This window comes from Chiloscyllium plagiosum, unplaced genomic scaffold, assembly GCF_037043375.1.
Source record: "Chiloscyllium plagiosum isolate Xiang-an unplaced genomic scaffold, Cpla_swu_hap1 HiC_scaffold_7, whole genome shotgun sequence".
Classification (NCBI taxonomy): domain Eukaryota; kingdom Metazoa; phylum Chordata; class Chondrichthyes; order Orectolobiformes; family Hemiscylliidae; genus Chiloscyllium; species Chiloscyllium plagiosum.
This window is the reverse complement of record NW_028270145.1, coordinates 102,636,854-102,660,972: the sequence shown is the minus strand read 5'-3', so window position 1 is coordinate 102,660,972 and position 24,119 is coordinate 102,636,854. Positions and strand designations below refer to the sequence as shown.

At 43.0% G+C, this 24,119-nt stretch overlaps 1 protein-coding gene across 3 annotated transcripts in view; it reads right to left on the bottom strand.

Moving 5' to 3' along the window:
• The window catches only part of LOC122551780 (contactin-associated protein-like 5), a 1,290,980-nt gene that overhangs the window by 628,686 nt on the left and 638,175 nt on the right, over positions 1-24,119 (bottom strand). For all 3 annotated transcript variants that reach the window (XM_043694243.2, XM_087989330.1, XM_043694244.2), the window contains one exon: positions 6,074-6,217. In XM_043694243.2, the coding sequence (XP_043550178.2) occupies positions 6,074-6,217 (144 nt within the window). The remainder of the gene's footprint in view (positions 1-6,073; positions 6,218-24,119) is intronic.

The following is a 24,119-nucleotide window of genomic DNA, read 5'->3' as shown; positions in this document are numbered from 1 at the left end:
ACACCAGAGCACCCGGAGTAAACTCACACAGACATGGGAAGAATGTGCAAATTCCACACAGACAGTCGCTCGAGGCCTGGAAGGTGGGACAACGCTGAACAGAAAGTTGTCAGCTGCTGTCGAGGACTGGGATAAAACTGAAGAAAATGTCAGCAAATAATTTCACAGACTTCAGTCAAGCTCTTGCCAAAAAGTGTTTAATTTGTAAAACATCATGAGTTTTTAAGCAATATCCAGTGTTTGTACATATTTTATTGATTGAATGAAATAAAAAATCTGGAAGCATTCTTTTTTATGTAATTATGTTCAGTGTGGCTTCCTTTGTTTGAATAACTGATCTGATCGTAAACAATCAGTTATCCGAACAAAATACTCCCCACTGTCTCATTTGGATAATCAAGGTTGTTTTGTATTTATTACCCATCCTAAATGCTGTTGAGCAGAATAGTGCTGAGCTGCGTAGAACTGAGTGCCTTTCCCGGACACTTCAGATAGCAGCGAAGTGCTAGCCACATTGCTTTCGGTCTGCAGTTAGATGATTTCCACTGCTCAGCGAGATGAAGATAAGAACACAAGACAGTTAGAATGGAGGTCAGAAATATTCTTCAGCAAAGGCTGACTCAAATGTAGAACTCTTAGCCACAAAATAAATTAGATAGTTGATTGAACAAGGAAAACTAAAGGTCAAGGGGACAGATCAGGCATAGATTGAGAGTAGATCCAAATGTCACGCTATGAAAATACTTGCACTATCTCCAATCGACTGCTTGCCCTTTTTTCTGTGTATAGCATTTGATTCTGTCATTCTTGTCGGTCATCTGGTACAACTTTGTCACCACGGTACATGACAGGTACAAGTCCCGTGCATTATCAAGGAGAAAGTGAGGACTGCAGATGCTGGAGATCAGAGTTGAAAATGTGTTGCTGGAAAAGCGCAGCAGGTCAGGCAGCATCCAAGGAGCAGGATGCTCCTGCTCCTTGGATGCTGCCTGACCAGCCGTGCATTATCAAACCAAGGTTAACGTTGCTCAGATCATAACGTAGTGGCTCAGTAGTTAAAATGAGCACCTGAAGTAGAAGTGTATCGTGCATTCCCAAGAGGGTCCCTTTGGAATACAAAATAGCAGACTGGATGACCCATTACAGATCTCTTCCTGTCATCATTGAAGATAATTGTAAGATATTGCGAAGCTGATATATCATCATTTGTTATCACTGACAGTCCCTCGCAGATGAGGATGACTCTCTTCCATTCTCAGGGTATGTCCATGGAGACTGTACAGTCTGATGTGGCTTCTGCAGTCTCTGTTACACTTGGGGCAGGTCACTGGAAGAGGTGGGTGGGACGTTGGTGAGGTAACGCCCTCCTTTCATTGTTTTTGCCTGACTTCTTCCTTTCCCCGACGGCAAATCCAAAGATGGGCAAGTCAGGTGGATTGGCCATGCTAAACTGTCCATAGTGTTAGGTGCATTGGTCAGGGGTCAATATCGGGTAGGGGACTGGGTCTGAATGGGTTACTCTTCGGAGCGTCTGTGTGGACTAGTTGGACCAAAGGGCCTGTTTCCATACTGTAGGGAATCTCATCTAAATCTTAAAGTCTTGAGATGCTTGACGCCTTCCCGGATGCTCCTCCTCCAATTTGAATGGTCTCGAGCCAGAGATTCCCAAGTGTCTGTGGAAATGCCGCCATTCACCAGTGAGGCTTTGAGGGTATCCCTGAAGAGCTTCCTCTGACCACCTGGGGCTTGTCAGCCGCTTCAAAGCTGGGAGTGGAGCACCTGCTTGGGGAGTATTACGGAGATCATGCGGACGACATGCCCAGCCCATTGTAGTCGATTAAGGGTGGTCAGTGCCTCAATACTAGGGACGCTAGTCTGGTTGAGGATGCTGGTATTGGTGAATCGGTCTTCTCAGTGAATTTGCAGGTTCTTATGTTGATGGTACTGCTCCAGTGCCTTGCAGTATCTGCTGTAAACTCCTGCAGAAGTTGATTTAATATGACCTGCAATCAACACTTGTTGGTTAGTGTTCAATTATACCAGGGTGTTGAACATTAACTGGGATTTCACTTGTGCTTATATATATAGGAGCACGAGTATCCTATGTATGGGTCAGAATGCCATGGAGGTATACCACAACATGTCCAAACAGGTTCATAAAAAATAAATCCAAAGGAGAAAGGAGGGTCCTGTGGTGTAGTGGTAGTGCCCCTACATCTAAGTCAGACAGTTCAGGTTCAAGTCCCACCTCAGGATGCACTATTCATGATGTACGCCATACAGTAACACATCCGTGAAAGGGTATATGCGTATAAAATACGAGAAGGCTGAAAACTACTTTTGTTAGATTTTTATAATATTATACCTCAACCCAAAATATAACAAGCAAAACATATGGTGATTATCACATTGAAAAATTTAATTTTGACGATCTGATCTCAAAACCTGCTCACATTTATTTTTTTCAATATGTTACGAAAAGTCAATAGATGTCTCTTTTCCCAACATTCTTATTTTATAGTTACAGAACAATCAATACCACAAATCAATCACTGCCCAGGACCAATATTACAAAGAAGTCCTCAGTCACACACTGAATTACAGAAATAACTAGACATCCTGAAGTATCATGTAACGAGACAAATTAATTTGTACTCAAACAGGCGATCCAAGCACCTAAGCAATGCAATAAATATTTATGATAGCGTTCCCTACGGAGAGTAGAGGGGAGCAAGGATGAGGATAAGAGAGAGAAAGTAAATGAGAGAGAGTGGAGCAAACCAAGGATGAAGGACATTAGAAAGAGGGGCATGTGAGAGACGGTGCAAGAGACAGAGTGCATGAGTGAATACAGGAAAGTAGACAGGTGAGCTATCAATCAATATCTAATGTTCAGATGAGTCACTCATAAAGAGGCTTGGAATATCAGACCACTGGGTCAACAAAGGTATTCCTCATCTAAGTACTTAAAGAAAATGAACAAGCAGGAGAAAGTAAGGGGAAACTGGGAGGTAGGTAGGGAAACTGGTTGAAGTTGGCAGTAGTGTTGATTAGGGTAACTTAATGGCGTTGTGCGGATATAATCTTCAACAAGGGATTTCAAACAAGTAAAAGACATTTTTATTTGCATATGCCCCATTACTCATTCCTGACTTTGGCAATGACCTTCAAGTTCTCCTCCAAGTCATTCACTATCTTGAGTTGGGAATATATCGCCATTCCTTCACTGTTGCTAAGTCAAAATCCTGGAATTCTCTCCCTACTGGCATTGTGGGTCAACCCGCAGCAGGGTTGTAGCTGTTCAAGAAGGCAGCACACCACTACCTTCTCAAGGGCAATGAGGGATGGGCAATAAATGCTGGCCAGTTAGTGACACCCATATCCCACAAATAATTTTTTAAAAAGAGCCTAGAAAACTATTTTTCTGTTGGTACCAATATCTCTGTATGAGTATGCTCTTCCTGCCCATTATGTTGGATGCTTTTAAATTCTAGGCCTTGGCATTTGCAGTCCATTATGATTTGCAAGAGGCTAGCAATCAATTTAGCATTCCTTAATGAAACGGAACCTTGTTGGAACAATAGAGCATGACTAGAAGGTTCAATGCAATCTTCTCAAATTCTTGCCTACACGATTCATACCTCCACGAGTTTCCCAGCCCTGATTCCATCTGTCCTCTTGAACTGACCACAAAAAGTAAGTTGTTTAAATTTGTCTCATCAAGGACATCAAGGCTGCTCTTCTCTGTTTTATGCATAAATATCTATTTTTCCAGTCTTCCTTGTCAGCACACATCAATTCAGAAACTGCCTTGTCAGGAGTTGTGTGGATTAGTCTGCATTAAGACCAGTTTGAGTTCAAGGTTATCACCACAGCTTAATGAATATCAGAATGCACCAGAATGTGACAGATTTCTTTGGGTTATAAGATTGTTGTCAAAACATATATTTAAATTCATGAAAGACTTTTAACGTGTCATGGGCATACCTAAATCTGTGATGGACATGCCCATAATCCCAATGCTGATCAGCGACCTGAGCCAGAGTACAAAATTCTTGGCAGCTCGCTGATAATATGACACTTATGAAGTGCACATTCAGCACAGAAGTGAAATAATATAATTTATGCAACATAGCATGGCAACTGTTCATGACAACTGTAACTAATAGTCACAAAATCAAACATAGTTGATTAACATTTTAATGGGTGATCAATCATAATAATTAAATTCTGTTGCAGCATGCGATCATGTACAGCTGAAATCTTTGGTGACTGACATCTGGTCATCAATCACGGTGGGCACTGTCTAAAGACATGGGAGTGAAAAGAAGATAAAACTGATACAGAAGTAAAGTGTGCAAGGCTTAACAAGCAAATGACTGATTAATGGTGACAATCACTTACAGAATGAACAATTGCAGCAGACTTACTCTTCACAGATGTGGAAGTACAATCTGAATTTATGTAACACATTTAAAGTGGTAAAAAACATCCCATGGCATTTCACAGGAGTGTTATCAAATTTCACGCTGAGCCACATTAAGAGATGTTAGGAGAGTGCCATAACCTTAGTCAAAGAGATAGATTGTCAGGAGCATTGTGAATGTGGCAAGAGAGAGGTGAGTAAATTTAAGATGAGAATTCCACAACTTAGACTCTGGGTATCTCAAGAGCACGTAAATCAATAGTGTAATGGTTAATATTGGCTTTGGTCAAGAGTGTGAAGTTGGAGAAACTCATTTCTTCGCACATAGGTTTTCTGATTTGGAGGTATCGGTGTTGGACTGGGGTGGACAAAGTTAAAAATCACGTCACCAGGTTATAGTCCAACAAGTTTATTCAAACGTACACGCTTTCGGTTGGGAAGGGGCAGCGCTCCGAAAGCTTGTATTTTCAAATAATTCTGTTGGAGTTTAACCTAGTGTCATATGATTATAAATTATATCAATTAGTTATACAGAGAGAATGGATGAGCAAGAAAGAAGATGCATTGCTTTAGTTCTTCTGTTGTGATATGTAGATGGTTGATATATCCCTGACAGATACATAATCAAGTTAACTATTTATTTGAACAATAATAATCTCAGGAGGTGGGCATCACTGGTGAAGCCAGAATTCATTGCTCATTCCTAAGAGCTCATAGTTGCTGTTGCAAGGTTGCCATTTGCAGCTGCTCCAATACATGCCATTTGCTTCAGTTTGAATGGTTTGCTCTACTACTCATCAGGTGCTACTCAAGTACTCAAGTGCAGTTAAGGATTATTCACTTTTTGACATACTTTGTGTCCAATGCAGTATCAGGGAGTGAAAATTGTTTCTCATTTCAGTTATCATCAACTCTTCCAGTTCAGTTCTAGCAACGAGTTATAGATTTTCTCTAAAATGTTGCCATAGTACTTTAACTGCAGGAAACAAATGTTCTTCCAGTGAGTTCCAAGCTTTTAGATCCAGCAACAATGAAGAAGCATTAATGTAGTCAGGATGGTGTGTGGCTTGGAGATGGTGTTCCCATACATCCACTTTCCTCATCCTTCTAAGTTCTCCCAGGTTCAAATCCAACTTTGGGTAACTGTCTGTGTGGATCGTGAATGTTCTCCCAATGTCTGTGGGTTTTCTCTGGGTGCTCTGGTTTCCTCCCACAATCTAAAGATGTGCAGGTCAGGTGAATTGGCCATGCTAAATTGCCCATTGTGTTCAGGTATGTGTAAGTTAGGGGCATTAGTCGGGGGTAAATGTAGAGGAATGGGCTTGGGTGGGATACTTTTTGGAGGGTTGTTGTGGACCTGTTGAGCCGAAGAGCCTGTTTCCACACTGTTGGGAATCTATAAAAACAAAACTCAGTTTCTCTCAAGCATTAATAGACTGGCTAAGTACAGAGTCTCAATAATGGTGTAACTCTAGAAATTAGCTAATTGTGAATGTTAAAAATAAAATGCACCTACTTTCCACCAAACTCAATCAATTAAACATCCAGCTATATCTGGTGTCACTGTAATGAGCTCTGTAAGCCATATTTTTAATTGAATGTCATTGTCTAAAGGTTTCTTGGTTCTGCATTGAACAAGTCGCTTACCACAATGTGTATCTGAAGTTTACGTCTCTTTGCCAGATCAATAATATTCACTCCGTTGTAATAGAGATTCTCAATGCAGCCATGGAAGTTCTTCCTCAGGAAAGTCACTGATTTGCCTGGAACTGGGATCCCTCCAAAGCTGAGCTTTGTTAGACAAAAGAACAGATGAAGAGATTATTAGATATTTTCACTCACAATGAAGAGGAGATGAAAAGAAAAAAATAACCTTGGCAGGGAATCAAGCTTTAAAAGTGTTAAAATCAATAGCAAACCTTTACACTATAAAGCATAATGATGTCAAGCAAACCTGTTCATGTATTTTGCTTGTATTATTGCCAGACGTTTGCAAACCAAAAGCTATTCAGAAGTAATATACCTACATGGGCCTCCTGAGAGAGTATCAAAGTAAATTCTACTTCAGCACTGCTTCAAAATTTCCATTTGTCTCCAAACTGTTTTTTAAATCATTCACAGAATGACAGCGTCACTAGCTAGGCCAGCATTCATTGCCCATCCCTAATAGTCCAGGTGGTTTTAAGTGTCAACCATAATGCGTGGATCTAGAATCATGTTTAAGCCAGATCCGGGTAAGGATGGCAGTTTCCTTCCCTAAATGGCATTAGTGAACCTGATGAATTTTCCCAACAATTGATTCACAGTCACCAGTAATGTCTTAATTGCAGATTTTCATTGAATTCAATTCATTTTCAGTGGTGGGATTTGAACCCGGGACCCCAGGACATTACTTGGGTCAACAGTCCAATGATAACACCAGTAGGCCATCGCCTCTCCTTGAATGCCCATAATATTGTGGGTGACATTCGAGTGCAGTCAATAGCAACAGTGATATAGCTCCACTTGCTCAGCCAACCATCAGAAAATTCTGGTCTTAATTGTATCCTTTAGGGAAGTGAATCTGCCATCCTTGCCTGGTCTGGCCTACATGTGGCTTCAGACCCACAGTGATGTGGTTGACTTTTAACTGGTCTCTTGGTAGGGTAATAAATGCTGGCCTACCCTGCAATCCCCACATCCCATGAACAAATACAGAAAAAAATACTTCCTCCTTCCCTGTCTCCCTCCAAATGTGTCTGGAAAACATGGAATTCACTCCTTAAACCTCTTCACAAGTCTTGCCTTGTTTTCTACTTTTTGAAGAAACGTTACATTCTAATACCTGCACGTCAGATTTTGCTACATTATCTTTCCATAGAGCTTCCTGGGAAATTGTACTGAATTAAAGACTTTACACACACCAACAGGAATACAGGGCTTTTTCATCACCAAAAGCATTGGCAATTCTACTGTGACTAATTTTCCTATCACCTGAGACCTTGGGTGAACTTGATGTGGCATTGGTTGTTGTGCATCTGTATTCTGGAAAAATATATACATTGACTGATCCAGTTGGCTTCTGTTATACTTGTAGGCATGAACAATGCTAACAATGTGCACTTAAAAATATGCCCACATCTGGATGTACCAAATTTGCAAGAAAGCTCCACATTATCATGGCTCCATAATTGTAGCTGTATGCTCTAAGTTAGTAGATTTTTCTGTTAAAATTGCTGCAATTATGATCAGTCATAAAACACAGAACTTAAAACAGTACAGCACAGGAGGTTATGCCAAACATGACACCAAGTTAAACTAATTCCCTGGTTATGGTACATATCCTTCCATTCCTTACTTATTTATGTGCTTATCCAAAAGGCCCTCTTTCATATCTGCCTGCACCACTACCTCAGCAGTGCATTCCAGGCACTTACCACTCTCTGTGTAAAAAAACTTGCCCCTCACATCTCCCTTGAACTTTTCCCCTCTCACCTTAAAAGTATGCCCTCTAACGTTAGACATTTCATCTCTGGGAAAAATATTCTGACTATCAGTCCTATCTACACCACATATGATCCGATCAAACAAAACTGTTTGCAATAAATATTTGTAGGATGTGGTTGACATTGGTAAGATAGTGTTTATTGGCTGTTTCTCATTGCTCTGAGGCTATTGAGAGTCAACTATATAATGTAAGATTGGAGTCACATCCAAGTGAAGGTGACAGTCATTCTGCTTCCTTTCCTTCCCTGATCTTGAAATCTTCGCTCATTCCTTTTTCTATCCTTTCACTTCACTTCATCTTTATTTCAAAGTCTTGGCATTTATTTTCTCTGATTTTCATGCATGTCATGTTGCCAACACTTCTTCCTGACCCTCCTCTGCTCCCAGGTTTTAACCTTATCAACCTATTGCATTCCAGTGTCACAAACCCTACCCTCTAGCATTACTGCTACTTCCCTATAAAAAACGTTCAATTCACCAGTCCTTAATGATCCATTTCTGAAAATGTGTTTATCACTAAAAGCTTGGATTGCATCATTTCCTGACTGTATATTTATTTGTCTTGTGATCCCCTGTTTGAAATTCTGCATTCAGATGTGCCCTCAGACACGAGTTTGTCAATGGCATCTTCTGTGACTGTGGTCTGGTTTACTTACCTCTGATCAACCCTCTTTAACTTTCCTCATTTTCATGTTGATTATTTTAACCTCCTCTAATACCTCTCCTTGGCCAAGTGCCATTGTGACACTGCTCAACGTTCAGCCGAGTCATGGTTGGGAACCAGTGGAGCCCAGTCAGATCACATGAAAGCTCTTGTAGTATGTATGTCTGTAATATAGTGTAACTTTTTTTTCTTCATTTTCTCTTTTTTGTTGTACCTAGGTGCTTTGTACCTAAGATGGTACCATGTGGGCGACATTGTACACTTTTCACTGTACTCCTTTTCTTTTGTAACTTGAGGACACATGACAATAAACCTAATTCTAAGTTTGTGCGAAGATTTGTAGCTCGGGTGCTCGTTGTTATGGTTCTGCTCGCCGAGCTGGGAATTTGTGTTGCAGACATTTCATCCCCTGTCTAGGTGATATCCTCAGTGCTTGGGAGCCTCCTGTGAGGCGCTTCTGTGATCTTTCCTTCGGCATTTATAGTGGTTTGAATCTGCCGCTTCCGGTTGTCAGTTCCAGCTGTCCGCTGCAGTGGCCGGTATTTTGGGTCCAGGTCGATGTGTTTGTTGATTGAATCAGTGGATGAGTGCCATGCCTCTAGGAATTCCCTGGCTGTTCTCTGTTTGGCTTGTCCTATAATAATAGTGTTGTCCCTGTCAAACTCATGTTGCTTGTCATCTGCGTGTGTGGCTACTAAGGATAGCTGGTCGTGTTGTTTTGTGGCTAGTTGGTGTTCATGGATGCAGATCGTTAGCTGTCTTCCTGTTTGTCCTATGTAGTGTTTTGTGCAGTCCTTGCACTCATCCACTGATTCAATCAACAAGCACATCGACCTCGATCCAATATACCGGCCACTGCAGCGGACAGCTGGAACTGACAACCGGAAGCGGCAGATTCAAACCACTACAAATGCCGGAGGAAAGATCACAGAAGCGCTTCACAGGAGGCTCCCAAGCACTGAGGATGTCACCTAGACTGGGGACGAAACGTCTGCAACACAAATTCCCAGCTCGCAAACAGAACTACAACAAACCTAATTCTAATTCTAATACAAACCCCAATGTGGACACTACAAATCCTTCAACAGATTTTCCGAGTAAATGTGGGCGGCACGGTGGTTAGCACTGCTGCCTCACAGCGCCTGAGACCCGGGTTCAATTCCCGACTCAGGCGACCGACTGTGTGGAGTTTGCACGTTCTCCCTGTGTCTGCGTGGGTTTCCTCCGGGTGCTCCGGTTTCCTCCCACAGTCCAAAGATGTGCACGTCAGGTGAATTGGCCATGCTAAATTGCCCGTAGTATTAGGTAAGGGGTAAATGTAGGGGTATGGGTGGATTGCGCTTCGGCAGGGCGGTCTGGACTTGTTGGGCCGAAGGGCCTGTTTCCACACTGTAATGTAATCTAATCTAAACCCCTGGTATGTCATACAATGACATCCTCTCTTTCGTGTACCATGGCAGCTCAGAGGCAGCTTGCAGTGGCCGATCCTGACCTAGTGCTATTAAATTTCAGTTTTTTAAGGGACGGGAGGAACAGGAACAGGAAACCCAGTGTTTACAAATACTGTTAGAGTCTGCAAACACTGCTACAGTCCAGGAACAGGCCAAAATCTAATCTGAATGAAGAGCTGCTGCAGGAGTTACGCGATCTTGGCTTCCTGAGGAGACCAGGCCTCCAGTCCTCAGCCTCGCCTGATAGCGGTGGCCGGGTGTTGAGATATTGGAAGCAATGTGTGAGGAGGGTGGAAGTCCAGTAAGCAGGCAGGAGCTTGTGCTCGGCTAATTAAAACCCTAGCCAGCCAGCTCTCCTGTCCATTCTGCTCTCCAATGTCTGCTCCTGGGTCAACAAGTTGGACTGCATCTGACTGTGGCAGGGGTCTCAGCGTGAGTTCAGTGATTGCTGCGTCCTTCTTTTCATGGGAACATGGCTGAGTGAGAGAGTTGTAGATACCGCCATCCAGCCTTGGTTCGCCCCGACAGAAATACAGCTCTGTGCGGTAAGGCTCGGGATGGGGGGTCTGTGTGTCTACATCAACACAAAATGATGCAAGGACTCTGTGGTAGTCTCCAGTTATTGCTCAATGCTGGTGGAGTTTGTGATTGTTAGGTGCAGATCATTTTATTTGCCGCGGGGATTCACAGCAGTCCTGAGAGTCAGGATGTAGTCTCCTCCCAGTGCTAATGCTAAGGAGGCATTCTGTGAACTGTATGGGGCTGTTACTGGACTTCAGAAGGCACCCTGATGGGCTGTTTATTGTTGCTGGAGATTTTAACCATGCGTACCTCAAGACCAGGCTCCCTAAATTCCATCAGCACATGGACTTTGCAACAAGAGGGGAGAACATGCTGGATCTGGTGAAAACCGAGCTGGCAGGAGCCATTTCTGCTCTTCAAGACTGTTTTGAGCTCACTGACTGGCGCATGTTTAATGAGGCGGCAACTGATGGTGACTCCATCAACGTAAAGGAGTACACGGTGTCAGTGATTTGCTACATTACCATCACCGTGTCTAAGACCATCACTTCTGACCCCAACCAGAAGCAGTGGATGACCGCAAAGGTGTGTGCGCTGCTGAGGACCCGTGATTCCGCTTTCATAGCAGACGACAAGGAAGCCCTAACAACAGCGAGGGCCAATCTGTCCTGGGCCATCAAAGAGGGAAAGCGTGCACATGCACAGAGAATATGCAGGCTTTTTCAGGGCAGCACTGATACGTGAAAGGGCATCTAGGCCATCACCAACCACAGGACAACATTGCCGGCTTGTGTTGGTGATGCCTTCCTCCCTGAGGAGTTGAACAACTTCTATGCACGGGTTTGAGGCACAAAGTGACGTGGCAGCGAGGACGTCCACTCCCTGCCCCCCCCCCCCCCCCCGCCCCCGCCACCTCCCAATGACCAGGTCTTGTGTCTTACCACGCTGAGGTGAGGAAAACTCTATGCAAAGTCAACCCACGTAAGGCTGCAGGACTAGATAACATCCCTTGCAGAGTACTCGTGGATACTCGAACGTGCATTTCGGATGTTCTCACAGACATTTTTAACATCTCCCTGAACTGTGCCACAGTTCCAACATGCTTCAAGGCCGCTACCATCGTCCAAGTGCCGAAGAAGTCTTCAGTGTCATACGCCTCAATGACATACGCCCTGTTGCGTTAACACCCATCGTCATGAAGTGTTTCGAGAGGCATCGTGATGAGACATATTAAGACCCTGCTGTCCCCCTCATTGGACATATCGTCCCAACTGCTCAACAGATGATGCCATCTCCACCACCCTCCATCTGGCCCTCATCCAAGACAAGAAGGATACCTATCTCAGGTTATTGTTCATAGACTTCAGTTCTGCATTTCACACTGTCATTCCTCAGCACCTGATTGGAAAACTAAGTCTGATGGGCTTAAATATCTCCCTCTGTTACTGGATACTGGACTTCTTGACTGGGAGACCTCAGTCAGTCTGGTTTGGGAACAGCATCTCCAACACCATCACACTGAGCACGGGGGCTCCCCAGGGCTGTGTGCTCAGTCCACACGACTGTGCAGCGATGCACAGCTCGAATCATATTATTAAGTTCACTGATGACATGATTGTAGTGAGTCTCATTCGCAGGAACAATGAATCAGCATACAGAGAGGAGGTCCAGCAGCTAACAGACTGGTGGAGAGCCAACAACCTGTCTCTGAACATGGACAAAATGAAAGAGATGGTGTTGACTTCAGGAGGGCACAGAGCAATCACTCTCCACTGGACATTGAAGGCTCCCCCGTGGAGATCATGAACAGCATGAAATTTCTTAGCATCCATCTGGCAAAGAATCTCATCAGGTCCCTCAACACCAGCTCCATAACCAAGGAAGCCCAGCAGTGGTCTATACTTTCTGTGCAGGTTGAGGAAAGCCCATCTCCCATGCACCAACCTCCCCATATTCTCTTGAGGGTTCATTGAGAGTACCCTGAGCTGCTGCACCACTGCTCGGTTTGGGAGTTGCACCTTCTTGGATCGTAAGCCCCTACAACAGATAGTGAGGACAGCTGTGAAGATCATTGGGGTCTCTCTTCCCTCCATTACAGGCATTTACACCACACCTTGCATCTGAAAGGCTAACAGCATTGTGGATGCCCCCACACATCCTTCATTCAAATGATTCTCCCTCCTGCCATCTGAAAGATACCAGAGCACTCGATCCCTCATGGCCAGACTGTGCAACAATTTCTTCCCCCAAGGCATCAGGCTCCTCAACACTGTATGATTGCACTCTATTCCATTTACAATTTTTGGACAACTTTTTGAATAGCTGCTAAAACAATGTTTTATTAATGATCGTTCATTGTTACACTGTAATTGTCCACCACTATGCCTATTGCCGTGTGTTGCCAGGAATTACTGTGCTGCCTTGCATGTTTTGTACTTCTCTGTGCACCTTATGCTGCCCTGTGTATGACTATACTCTCGCGTAGGCTGTGTTGTTCATATAGCACCTTGGTCCTGGAAGAACACTGTCTCGTTTTTATTGTACCAGCTGGATATGGCAAAAAAAAGTGTTACATTACACTACTGTACTGGCTCCAATCAATTTTATCCCAGTGTCCTCAACAGCGTTAACTTTAATTCATATTTTGAAAAACCAAAAGAACCGCAGATGCTGGAAATCAGGAACAAACAGAAATTGCTGGAAAAACTCAGCAAGCTGGCAGCATTTGTGGAGAGAAAACAGAGTTAACATTTCAAGTCCAGTGTCCATTCTTCAGAACAGTCATTGGACCTGGGATCTTGAGGGCAGGTTTTTGATCTTTTTCACCTTAACATCGACATAGGGAGTGATGGAGAAGAATTTTGAAAACAAAGCATTGCAGAACATGGATCCGACATAAGTTAGTGAGCAGTGCGGTAATGAGTAAATGAACGCCAGTTTTGTTACAGTTGTGGTTTCACCTCAGGTAGAGTTTAGCCTGGACATACAGTCTCACTAATGTTGAGTCAATAGATGTGAAGCTGAAAAAGTACAGCAGGTCAGACAGCATCCAAAATGTTGACTTTCCTGCTCCTCGGATGCAGTCTGACCTGCTGTACTTTTCCAGTTTCACATCTATTGACTCTGACCTCAGTATTTACAGTCCTTACTGTCTCCTACTTAATCATGTTGACTTGCATTCCTAGCTAGGTTTGCTCTTTGAATGACAATTTTCTCCAAACTATTTTGTGCTCTCATTCACCACAACTGTTCTCACACGTTCAAATCTCTTCACTTCTTTTACATTAGCCTTTAAAATGTGACTGACTCCCTGTGTTTCCATAACTCATACAATTAGAAAATGATACAGCCTTGTGGGAGGCCATTTTGTCCATTGTGCATGTGTTCACTCATTTTTAGTGTCATAGAATGATCCAGCATAAAAACAAGCCTTTCATCCCACCATCTCTATGCCAACTGAAAGACACCAAATGACACAAATATAATTTAGGGTCTTGGTCCATAACCTTATTTGCCCCAGCATTTTAAGCACCCAGTGATAACATCATGCAATTAGTCCTAACTTGTTTGTTGTTTTCCTCATGGCCCTGAAAGTTATTTCTGCTTCAAGTATCCAACTTTTTAACTGATTTTGCTTCTACCACAGTTCCAGCCAATTCCAGATCGTAACACCTCAGTGCGCAAAAGATATTTTCACATGCTACATTTGGTTCTTCTGCCAATCACCAAATCGTTGTCTCTTGGCTCTGTCACTGGCAAGTATTTTTTTGCTCTTTATTGTAAGTCATTTTGAGCATTTCTATCAAATTGCCTCTTAATCTTCTCTGATCTGAGTCGAGCAACTCTAGCTTTTTCAGTCTGTCCACAAATCTGAACATCCCTCATCTCTGCTATCATTCTCGCAAATCTCCTTTGAAACTCCTCAATGTCCTTGACATCCTTTCTATACTGTGGTACTTTGTACATCTCAGCTGCCATACCACTGTTCATTTCACCTGCCTGTCAACATTCTCCTGAAGATTATTATTATTCTTCTCATGCTTTACCACCTTTTTAAGTTTCACATCGTCTGCAGTTTGATTTGGTGTCCGATCTAAGCTATTGATATGTATTCAAAAGAGTAATGTTTCTACGTATGATTCCTCAAAGACACTCTGTAGCCAGAAAAATCTCTGCTCACACACTACTCCCTGCTCTCTGTCTTTTAGCCAATTTTAGATGCATTCTACCAGCGGCCCTTTCATCTCATCAGCACAAATGTTTTCTAACAAGTCTATTATGGGGCACTTTGTCAAATGATGTTTAAAAATCCATATTAAACACTAGCCTGATTATCCTCATAATTATCTCCATAATATGTACATGAAGATCTCTATTGTTACTTCAAAGGCTTCACAGCCTTAGCTCACACTACTTCTTAACCCTCTGTCTCTGTTCTCATGCTTTGTTCCACTGATATGGTTTTATTCCTCACTTGGGTTGTAGTTCAGTTGACTATTTTCCACTGTTTGTTAAGTCACTACGCTCTGTCATTCCAAAGTATTGTTCCTCCAATCCAAGCCCTTTGTGCATCCCTAATTTCCTTTACTGATGGCCATGAAGTCAGCTCCCTGCATCCTCACCTTTGGGATTCCCACCCAAAACTGCTCCACCTTTCTACATCTGTCTCTTTCTGTCCACCATGTATTAAACTTATGTCAGCATGGTGGCTCAGCGCACCAGGGACCTGGGTTCAATTCCAGCCACAGGTGACTGTCTGTGTGCAGTTTGCACATTCTCCCTGTGTCTGCGTGAGTTTCCTCTGGGTCCTCCGGTTTCTTCCCACAATCCAAAGATGTGCAGGTGGGGTGAATTGGCTGTGCTAAATTGCTCATTGTGGTCAGGGATAAACGCAGGGGAATGGATTTGGGTGGGATACTCCTCAGAGGGTCGGTGTGGACCTGTTGGGTCAGAAGACCTGTTCCCACACTGTAGCGGTTCTAATTCTAATTCAAACCAAGTGCCAGCTCTAGTATGTTCATAAATGACTTGGAATAAAATCTTGGTAACACTCCTGTCAGCATCGGTGGCATTTTAACATGTCAATGCGGTATATAAATGCAAGTTGTAGCTATTGGGAGCTCCTTTCCAATTGCCATCTGCCCTGCATCCTTTTACTTGTTTTCAAAAAACTATTAAACACTTGTCTCTTCAATTACTCTTAATTCAATTAAAACATTTGCTTTCTTCCTTTTTGATGTTCACTCCAAATCTATAACGCTTTCGGAGATATCTGATGATGTGAAGAGCAAAAGGTCAATGAAAACTGCTGCTTCTACACCTATAATTTCTGCAGCACACAAAGACAAGATCAAAGCAGTTCTCACTCTCAGGAGTACACACAAATAAAACAGCCAAGGCCGTATAGAATTTGACAAGGTGATCTCATTTGCACATAAGGAATTAAACCTTGTCTCTCAACACATCACAAAACATGAGTTCACTATGCACCCTCACTATCTATGCTTCATGAATTAATTTACACAGAATCACACCATCCACTCTCGCACTCTCAGTTGTTGAATTCAACTGAACATTTGAGTTTTATGGAACCCAGAAGAAATATTTAAGCGACTCGGATCTAAAAGAAATAACTTCATTATATTTCAATAAACTTGTCAAAATAAATCAACATCATGTGTGCTGGCTTTTTGGTATGTATGTGCACAAGATTAAAATGTGTGCCGGTACAAATATTGCCAGGCTTATTAAAGACATCACTGGGAGAAAATTAATCAACTTAATCTCAGTGTCTTGACATTCTGAATTTACATTTAGTTTCACTCTACTTTTGTAATTATTCCGCATTAATGAAGCCTATAATTGTTAGTTATCTTTGTCATTCTAAATCACTTCAATATGTGTATCAAAACAAAATGGAACAGCTTCTCAGTCATTCAGTCTCTTCTTTCGCTTACATCATTGCTGATCTGAATGTCAACTGTATTTAACTATCATTGATGCATGGTCCCCAATACCTTACCCCACAAGACATTATTCACCACCTTGCTGGATATGGGCCAATTGCTCCGAAATGGGACTGGATTAAATTAAGATATCTGGTCAGCATGACCAAGTTGGACCGAAGGGTCTGTTTTCATGCTGTGTGGTTTTAAGACTCTATGACCTAGCATTTACAGCCTTTAAGAAGAGAATTTCAGCTTTCTGCTCCCTTTTTGTGAAAGAAGCTTTCCTGAATAATCTTAGATTATGCTTCCTCGCTAGAGGAAATAGCTTCTCTCTGTCAACATCATAGAATCCTTCATTGTTTGCTTTTGTTTTAACAATGGAACTATATCAACAATTGATCTTCTAAGCTCAAGTGAATAACAGCCTAGTTAATGAAAACTGTTCCCATAATCCAAACCATTCAGCCCTTGTATTATTCCGCATCCCTCCAAAGAAAATAAATTGTGTTTGAGTAATGGTGCCCACAGCGGAAGGGAATACAATAAGATGTTCCTTACCAAGCCTCTGCACAGCTCAGGCATCCCTTACACACATTTGTAGTCCAGCCCCTTGAGAAATAGGCCAGTATCTCACTAGCCTTCTTGAAAATTCATAGTGCCCAGTCACTATCTTCTAATGATTAAGCACATCAACTGACAGTCCCTCTGCATAAGACATGTGTGAATCCTTGTTCTCTGCTGTTAGCTTCTAAAGAACCATAGAAGTTCATAGAACCATAGGGTGGTACTTTCGCTCAGTGATTAGCACTGTTGGATAGTGTTCTATACTACATGGGTTTGGATGGAAATTAGAATTTGGGTCTCATCTACCCATTGGAATGGAGGGATTGAGTTTCATGACATATTTTGAAATTTGTGTTCAGCATTTAGCCCTGAATCAACATGCCAGAACAGCTGGTGAAACACTTGGCTGAGGAAGAAACAGTTGCTGTTAGTTAAAGGGTTGAGTTGATGCCATTCAGAATGGATCTGAACTGTCTGGATTCTGACTATGTTTGAGCAATTTTGAGAAATCACTGGTGATACTAAATGAGAGGTTGATGAACAGTCCTTTCAAAAACAAGCATCAAAAGTAAGCACCTCGATAGGTATGGGAAGGAACGATGGAAAAACACGGTGAGTGTAGAGTCATAGAGTCATACAGCACAGACACCAACTCTTCAGTCTACTATTTAACCTTTATTTTCAGTTCAAAGTGTGTAATCAGCACAACGTGTTGAGTGCTTAACATGGAAAAGCCTCTCATGACTTTTCGTAGAGGTATAGGCAAAGGTAGATAGCAAATCAATGTATGAGCAATGATAAGGAGATTCTATAGTGGATTTAAATATAGTTTTAAAATGAAAACCAAGAAGGTAGAGATGGAAGGAATTCCAAACTCTGAAGGACAGACAGCTGACTGTACCGATGCAAATAGTGTAAATACCGATGAAAGTGATTGGGCTTAAAAGATGAAAGGATCAGGGCACAGAGACTTGCCAGGAGAGTATAGTTGAAGTTTTAAGTGATTTGTGAATGGAGAAGCATTATAGATGGGCAGACGCAGGAACAGAGTTGGGTGATATTGTAACATTATTATAGCGGAAAAAGCAATCAAAATCTCCAGGCAGATAGTGATCAATGGTATTCATGATGAGAAGTGTATTCATGATAAAGATGAACTATTGAGGTCAAACTGGTAGACTAAGTAGGCTTTTTTTTACCTCTTCTTGTTTCTCTCTTCAGTACTCAAACCAGGAATGTCTGTGCCCTCTCAGGATTGCCAGATGCGAAGGAGGAGGGGTTGAAATAATACAGGATGAGTTATCTGCTGGCTTTGCATCATTTTCTGGTAGAAATGTGGAAGGAGAGGGAAGGTGAAGAAAGGGAAAGCTTAACTTCCATTTGGCATGCCCCAGATTGTCACAACACAAATTAATGGTATGTTCTGAATTGCAAGCATGGACCTGTACATGACCCTGCTCATGTGCTGCACTCCCAAATGACATGGCACAGTACCACCTCACTTATAGAATAAACAGGGTTTTTTTCCCATTAAAATAACTATGCTTACAGAAGGAGAAAGTTGCAAATCTCAAGGACCACAATCACTGCACATTGTGGAGTTAAGTATCATTAATATACACTAATCTCTAGACTGTAAACTATAATTGTTTGCTGTATAGTTAGCATTTACGATGCTAATTGTATCTTTTGTAAACAAATTGAATTATTTGAAACTTTCCCTTCACCACTTAAGAAACAAAAAAACACCATTATTCTGAAGCAGATCAGTTTTACTTCATTTGCTCAATTTAATGAGGCAAGTACAGTCTAATTGTGGCAAAGACTTCCATTATTATGAAACCATAGATTCAGTATTTAGAAAGAAATTCAGTTGACTACCTGCACTCCAGCAAGAACAATCAATCAATGAAAGTAGTCTGACTCATCGCGCCGTGAATAAATTTGTTTTCTCTGTTAATACTATATCAAGTGTCAGTGAGTCTGTTACTGTATCATGCAGACATGCTGTGACAGATTACTTTTCTGACTTCCAAAGATTCTTTTCAACTTGCAGTGAATAAAATATTTAGAAGTATGGAACATGTGTATATATTGCATATTTACAACCTCAGGAAGCCTCAAAAAGTGTTTGTGAATTGTACTTGCTAATGCTAGACTTCAGGGCAGCACGATGGTTCAGTGGTTAGCACTGTTGCCTCACAGCGCTCAGGGACCTGGGTTTGATTCCTGCCTTGGGTGACTGTCTGTGTGGAGTTTGCACACTCTCCCTAAGTCTGTGTGGGTTTGCTCCGGTTTCCTCCCTCAATCCAAAGATGTGCAGGTCAGGTGAATTGGCCATGATAAATTGCCCATATTGTTCAGGGATGTGTAGTTTAGGTGCACTAGTCAGGGGTAAATATAGAGTAGGTGAATGCGTCTGGGTGGGTTACTCTTTGGAGGGTCAGTGTGGACTTGTTGGGCTGAAGAGCCTGTTTCCATACTATAGATAATCTAATCTATGGAAGAAATCATGTAGACTTGCTAACAAATCAGGTGGGCCCTCTCCTTCATAATCAAATAATAGTCAACCAGAAGTATTATGTACTACTTTACTTTCTGCAAATTCCAGTTCCACTGACTTGGAAAAACCTGCCACTTCTCACCTTTAAAACAGTGGGAGATTCTGGCAATAGACTTGTGTTCCAGAATTTGCCACACTCATGGCCAAGCTGTTCCAGTACAGGTACAACTCTGCTATTTACTTGGTCATGTGGAAAATTGCCCATGTTTATTCAGCATACCAAAGGCAGGACAAGTCCAACCCAGCCAATTACCGTGCCATCAGTCTATTCTCAATCATCAGTGAAGTGATGGAAGATGTCGTCAACAGTGCCACCAAGCAGCACCCGCTCAGCCATAACCTGCTCAATGATGCCCAGTTTGGGTTCCACCAGGGCCACTCAGCTCCTGACCTCATTATAGCCTTAGTTCAAACATGAAGAAACAAGTTGAACAAGGGGGATGAGGGGAGAGTGATTCACCTTGACAAGTAGATGGCTGCATTTGACCGCAAATGGCACCATGTAACACTAACAAAACTGGGAGTCAATGGGAATCAGAGAAAAACTCTCTGCTGATTGGAAGATGGTTGTGCTGTTTGGACGTCAGTCACCTCAGCTCCAAGATTTTTCTCCAGGAGCATTTCAGGGTAGTGCCCTAGGCCTAAATATCTTCAGCTGCTTTACCAACCAACCTCCCCCCATCATACAGTCAGAGGTCAGGATGTTCGCCGATGACTGCACGATATTCAACTCCAGTTGTGAGTCCTCAGACACAGATGCAGTCCATGCCCAAATGCTGCAGTCTATGCCCAAATGCTGCAGGACCTGGACAATATCCAGGCTTGGGCTAAAAAGTGGAAAGTAACTCTCACATCAAACAAAAACTTGGTAATGACTGCCTCTTAGTATTCAAAGGCATTACCATCAGTGCATCACTCACTAATAAATATCCTGAAGCTACCTTTGACCAGAAACACAACTGGACTCACTAAATAAATTCATTGGCTACAAGAGCAGGTCAGAGCCTCGGAATCCTGCAGTGAGTAACTCACCTCCTGACTCCCCAAAACCTGCCCACCATTTGCAAGGCACAAGTCAGGAGTGTGATGGAACACTCCCAACTTGCCTGGATGGGTGCAGCTCTCACAACACTTAAGAAGCTTGACACAATCCAGGGCAAAGTAGCAGTTTGATTAGCACCACAAATATTCACTGCCTCCACCACTGAATCTTGGAAGCAGCAGTGTGTACTATTTGCAAAACGCATTGCAGAACTTCACCAAAACTCCCTAGATAGCATCTTCTGAATCCATGACCGCTAGAAGGTCAAGGGCAGCAAATACATAGGAACACTACCACCTGCAAGATCCCCTCCAAATCACCCACTATCCTGACTTGGAAATATAAGCCATTTCTGACTCATCTCCCACATTTCTGTTCTCACCCCTTCCCCTCCTTCCCAGGACAATGATAGGGGTCCCTTTGTCTTATTTCCACCCCACACTCAAAGGATCATCCTCAACCATTCTACCATCTCCAGCTGGGTGCCATCACCAAACACATCTGCCCCTCCCCTCCACTGTCAGCATTTCACAGGGACCATCCCCTACATGGTAACTTAGTTCACTCCTCCATCACACCTAATCCTTCCTGTCTCCTATATGGCACCTTCCCATGCAACCGTAGGAGGTGTAACACTTGCCCATTCACTACCTCCCTCTTCAATGTGCAAGGCCCCATCCATACCTTCCAGGTGAAGCAGAATTCTACTTGGACGTCTTTCAGTCTAGTTTGCTGCTCATAATATATCGCTGAAACTTTATTGCTGGAACAGCACAGCAGGTCAGGCAGCATCTAGGGAACAGAAGATTCGACGTTTCGGGCACATGCCCTTCTTCAGGAATGAGCAGAGAGTGTTCAGCAGGAGAAGATAAAAGGTAGGGAGGAGGGACTTGGAGGAGGGGCGTTGGAAATGTGATAGGTGGAAAGAGGTCAAGGTGAAGGTGATAGGTCGGAGTAGGGTGGAGGCGGAGAGGTCAAGAAGAAGACTGTAGGTCAGGAAGGCGGTGCCGGGCTGGAGGGATTCGGCTGAGACAAGGTGGGGGGAGGGGGGATGAAGAAACTGGTGAAGTCCAAGTTCATCCCCTGTGGTTGGAGGGTTCCCAGTCGGAAGATAAGACGCTCCTCCTCCGACCGTCGCGTTGTTGTGGTTTGGCGGTGGATGAGTCCAATGACCTGCATATCCTCGGTGGAGTGGGAGGGGGAGTTGAAATGCTGTGCTACAGAGTGATTGGGTTGGTTCGTCCGGGTGGCCCAGAGGTGCTCTCTGAATCGCTCCGCAAGTAGGCGGCCTGTCTCCCTAATATAGAGGAGGCCACACCGGCTGCAGCGGATGCAGTAGATAATGTGGGTGGAGGTGCAAGTGAATCTGTGGCGGATATGGAAGTTTCCTTTGGGGCCTTGGAGAGAAGTGAGGGGGGAGGTGTGGGCGCAAGTGTTGCACCTCCTGCGGTTGCAAGGGAAGGTGCCGGGAGTGGAGGTTGGGTTGGTGGGGGGTATGGATCTGACAAGGGAGTCGCGGAGGGAGTGGTCTCTACGGAAAGCTGATAGAGGAGGGGAGGGAAATATATCCTTGGTGGTGGGGTCCGTTTGGAGGTGGCGGAAGTGACGGCGGATGATGCGCTGTACATGGAGATTGGTGGGGTGGTAGGTGAGGACCAGTGGGGTTCTGTCCTGGTGGCTCATAATATATCACACTGCTCCTTTACATTGGTGAGACCAAACATAGATTGGATGGCCACTTTGCAGAACGCCTTCACTCTGTCAAAGGAATGACCCTGACTTCCCAGTGGCTTGCCCTGGTTCTTGTGCTAATATGTCTGTCCTGAGTCTGCTGCAATTTTCCTGCAAAACACACACAAACTCAAGGGACAACATCTCATTTTCCGCTCAGGCAACTTGCAAACTTGATATCTCAACACTGATATCCATAACTTCAGAAACTCACTGCATTATGTCTATTCTTCATTTTACTGACATCCTCTCTTCCCCACAATCCCCACCTCAACAGCTCTTTCTTGTTTGTTAATAAACAGTCTCACCATTTTACATGGTAATTCATTCTCACTTAAAATCTTTTATTTCACTTTCTCCACTATTAACAGTCCCTTGGTCTATTGCACTGGGTCTCTCCACCATCTGCTGTCTTGTTTCTCTGCTGCTTCTCTCAAATGTAGAAAACAACACTTGCCAACATGTTTTAATTCTGAAGAAGTGTCAAAACATTAACTCTTTTTCACTCTCCACGGACACTCCTAAACCTGCTGAGTTTCTCCAACATTTTCTGTGTTTGGTTTGAAAATATATTCTCATTTTGTCACTGTCACAGGGTCAAAATCCTGGAATTCCATCCCCAAGGGTATTGTGGGTCTACCTAACACATGTGGCCTGCTGAAGGCAGCTCACCACCACCTTCTCAAGGTCAACCAGTGATGGACAAAAAGTGCTGGCCAGCCAGGGGTGCTCGCATCCCATGAGTGAATAATTAAAAAAAAAACACTTTGCTTTTCACTGAGACTCTCTCAGAGACTAAGACATTGTACTTGAATGCATTCTGACATACACAGACCCTCAGCAGGAGACCTGGAGCTCGAGAGAGATGGGAAAGTGAAAGAAGAGAACAGGAGATTAAATGCAGGAAACTTAAGCATTGGTGTAGAACCAAGAGAAAGATAATTGGAACCAAACAGGAACAGACAGTGCACTCTCTGCAGTACATTATTCTGTTAACTGTCAAACAAAATAACTTCCAACTTCTTCTACCTTACAACATTTCATGCCCTATATTTCTGGTCCAGTATGGGGCACATACACTAATTAGGCAGATGTGGAAGTAACAACTAAAGAAGTTATGACTAGTATAATCACAAATTATACTTATTGCCTTTAAACTCTGAGTTGGCTGTGGTTAAAACGTTTTTTTTTCTGTCCAGAACTGCTCGGATCAAATAAAACGAATCCGATGGGTGGAAACACTCGAGTGCAATCAGACATAAATTTCAAAGTGCCACCAGGAGTTTTGAATTCTGACATGAATGGTCAAACCATGAACTTTTATTACACAACAGCAATGTTGAACCTTTTAATAATCAATTTATCGCTTTGCACAGCTGAAGTCCACTCTTTGATGCTCTTATAAATGGATTCATTATTCTTTTCGTTCTGCTTGAGTTATAACTTTTAAAGCACTTTAGATCTTCAAGTGAACTGTTACTTATCACAAATTAGACTATAGGACCATAAAATATAGAGCAGAATTATGCCATTTGGTCCATCAGGTCTGCTCCACCATTGGATCATGACTGGTGTGCTTCTCAACCCCATGCTCCTGTCTTCTCCCTGTAACTCTTGATCCTTTACCAGTGAAGAACCTATCTACCTCTGTCTTAAATACACTCAACGACTTGACCTCCAAAGCACTTTGCAGCAATGAGATACATAGATACATTGGCTGAA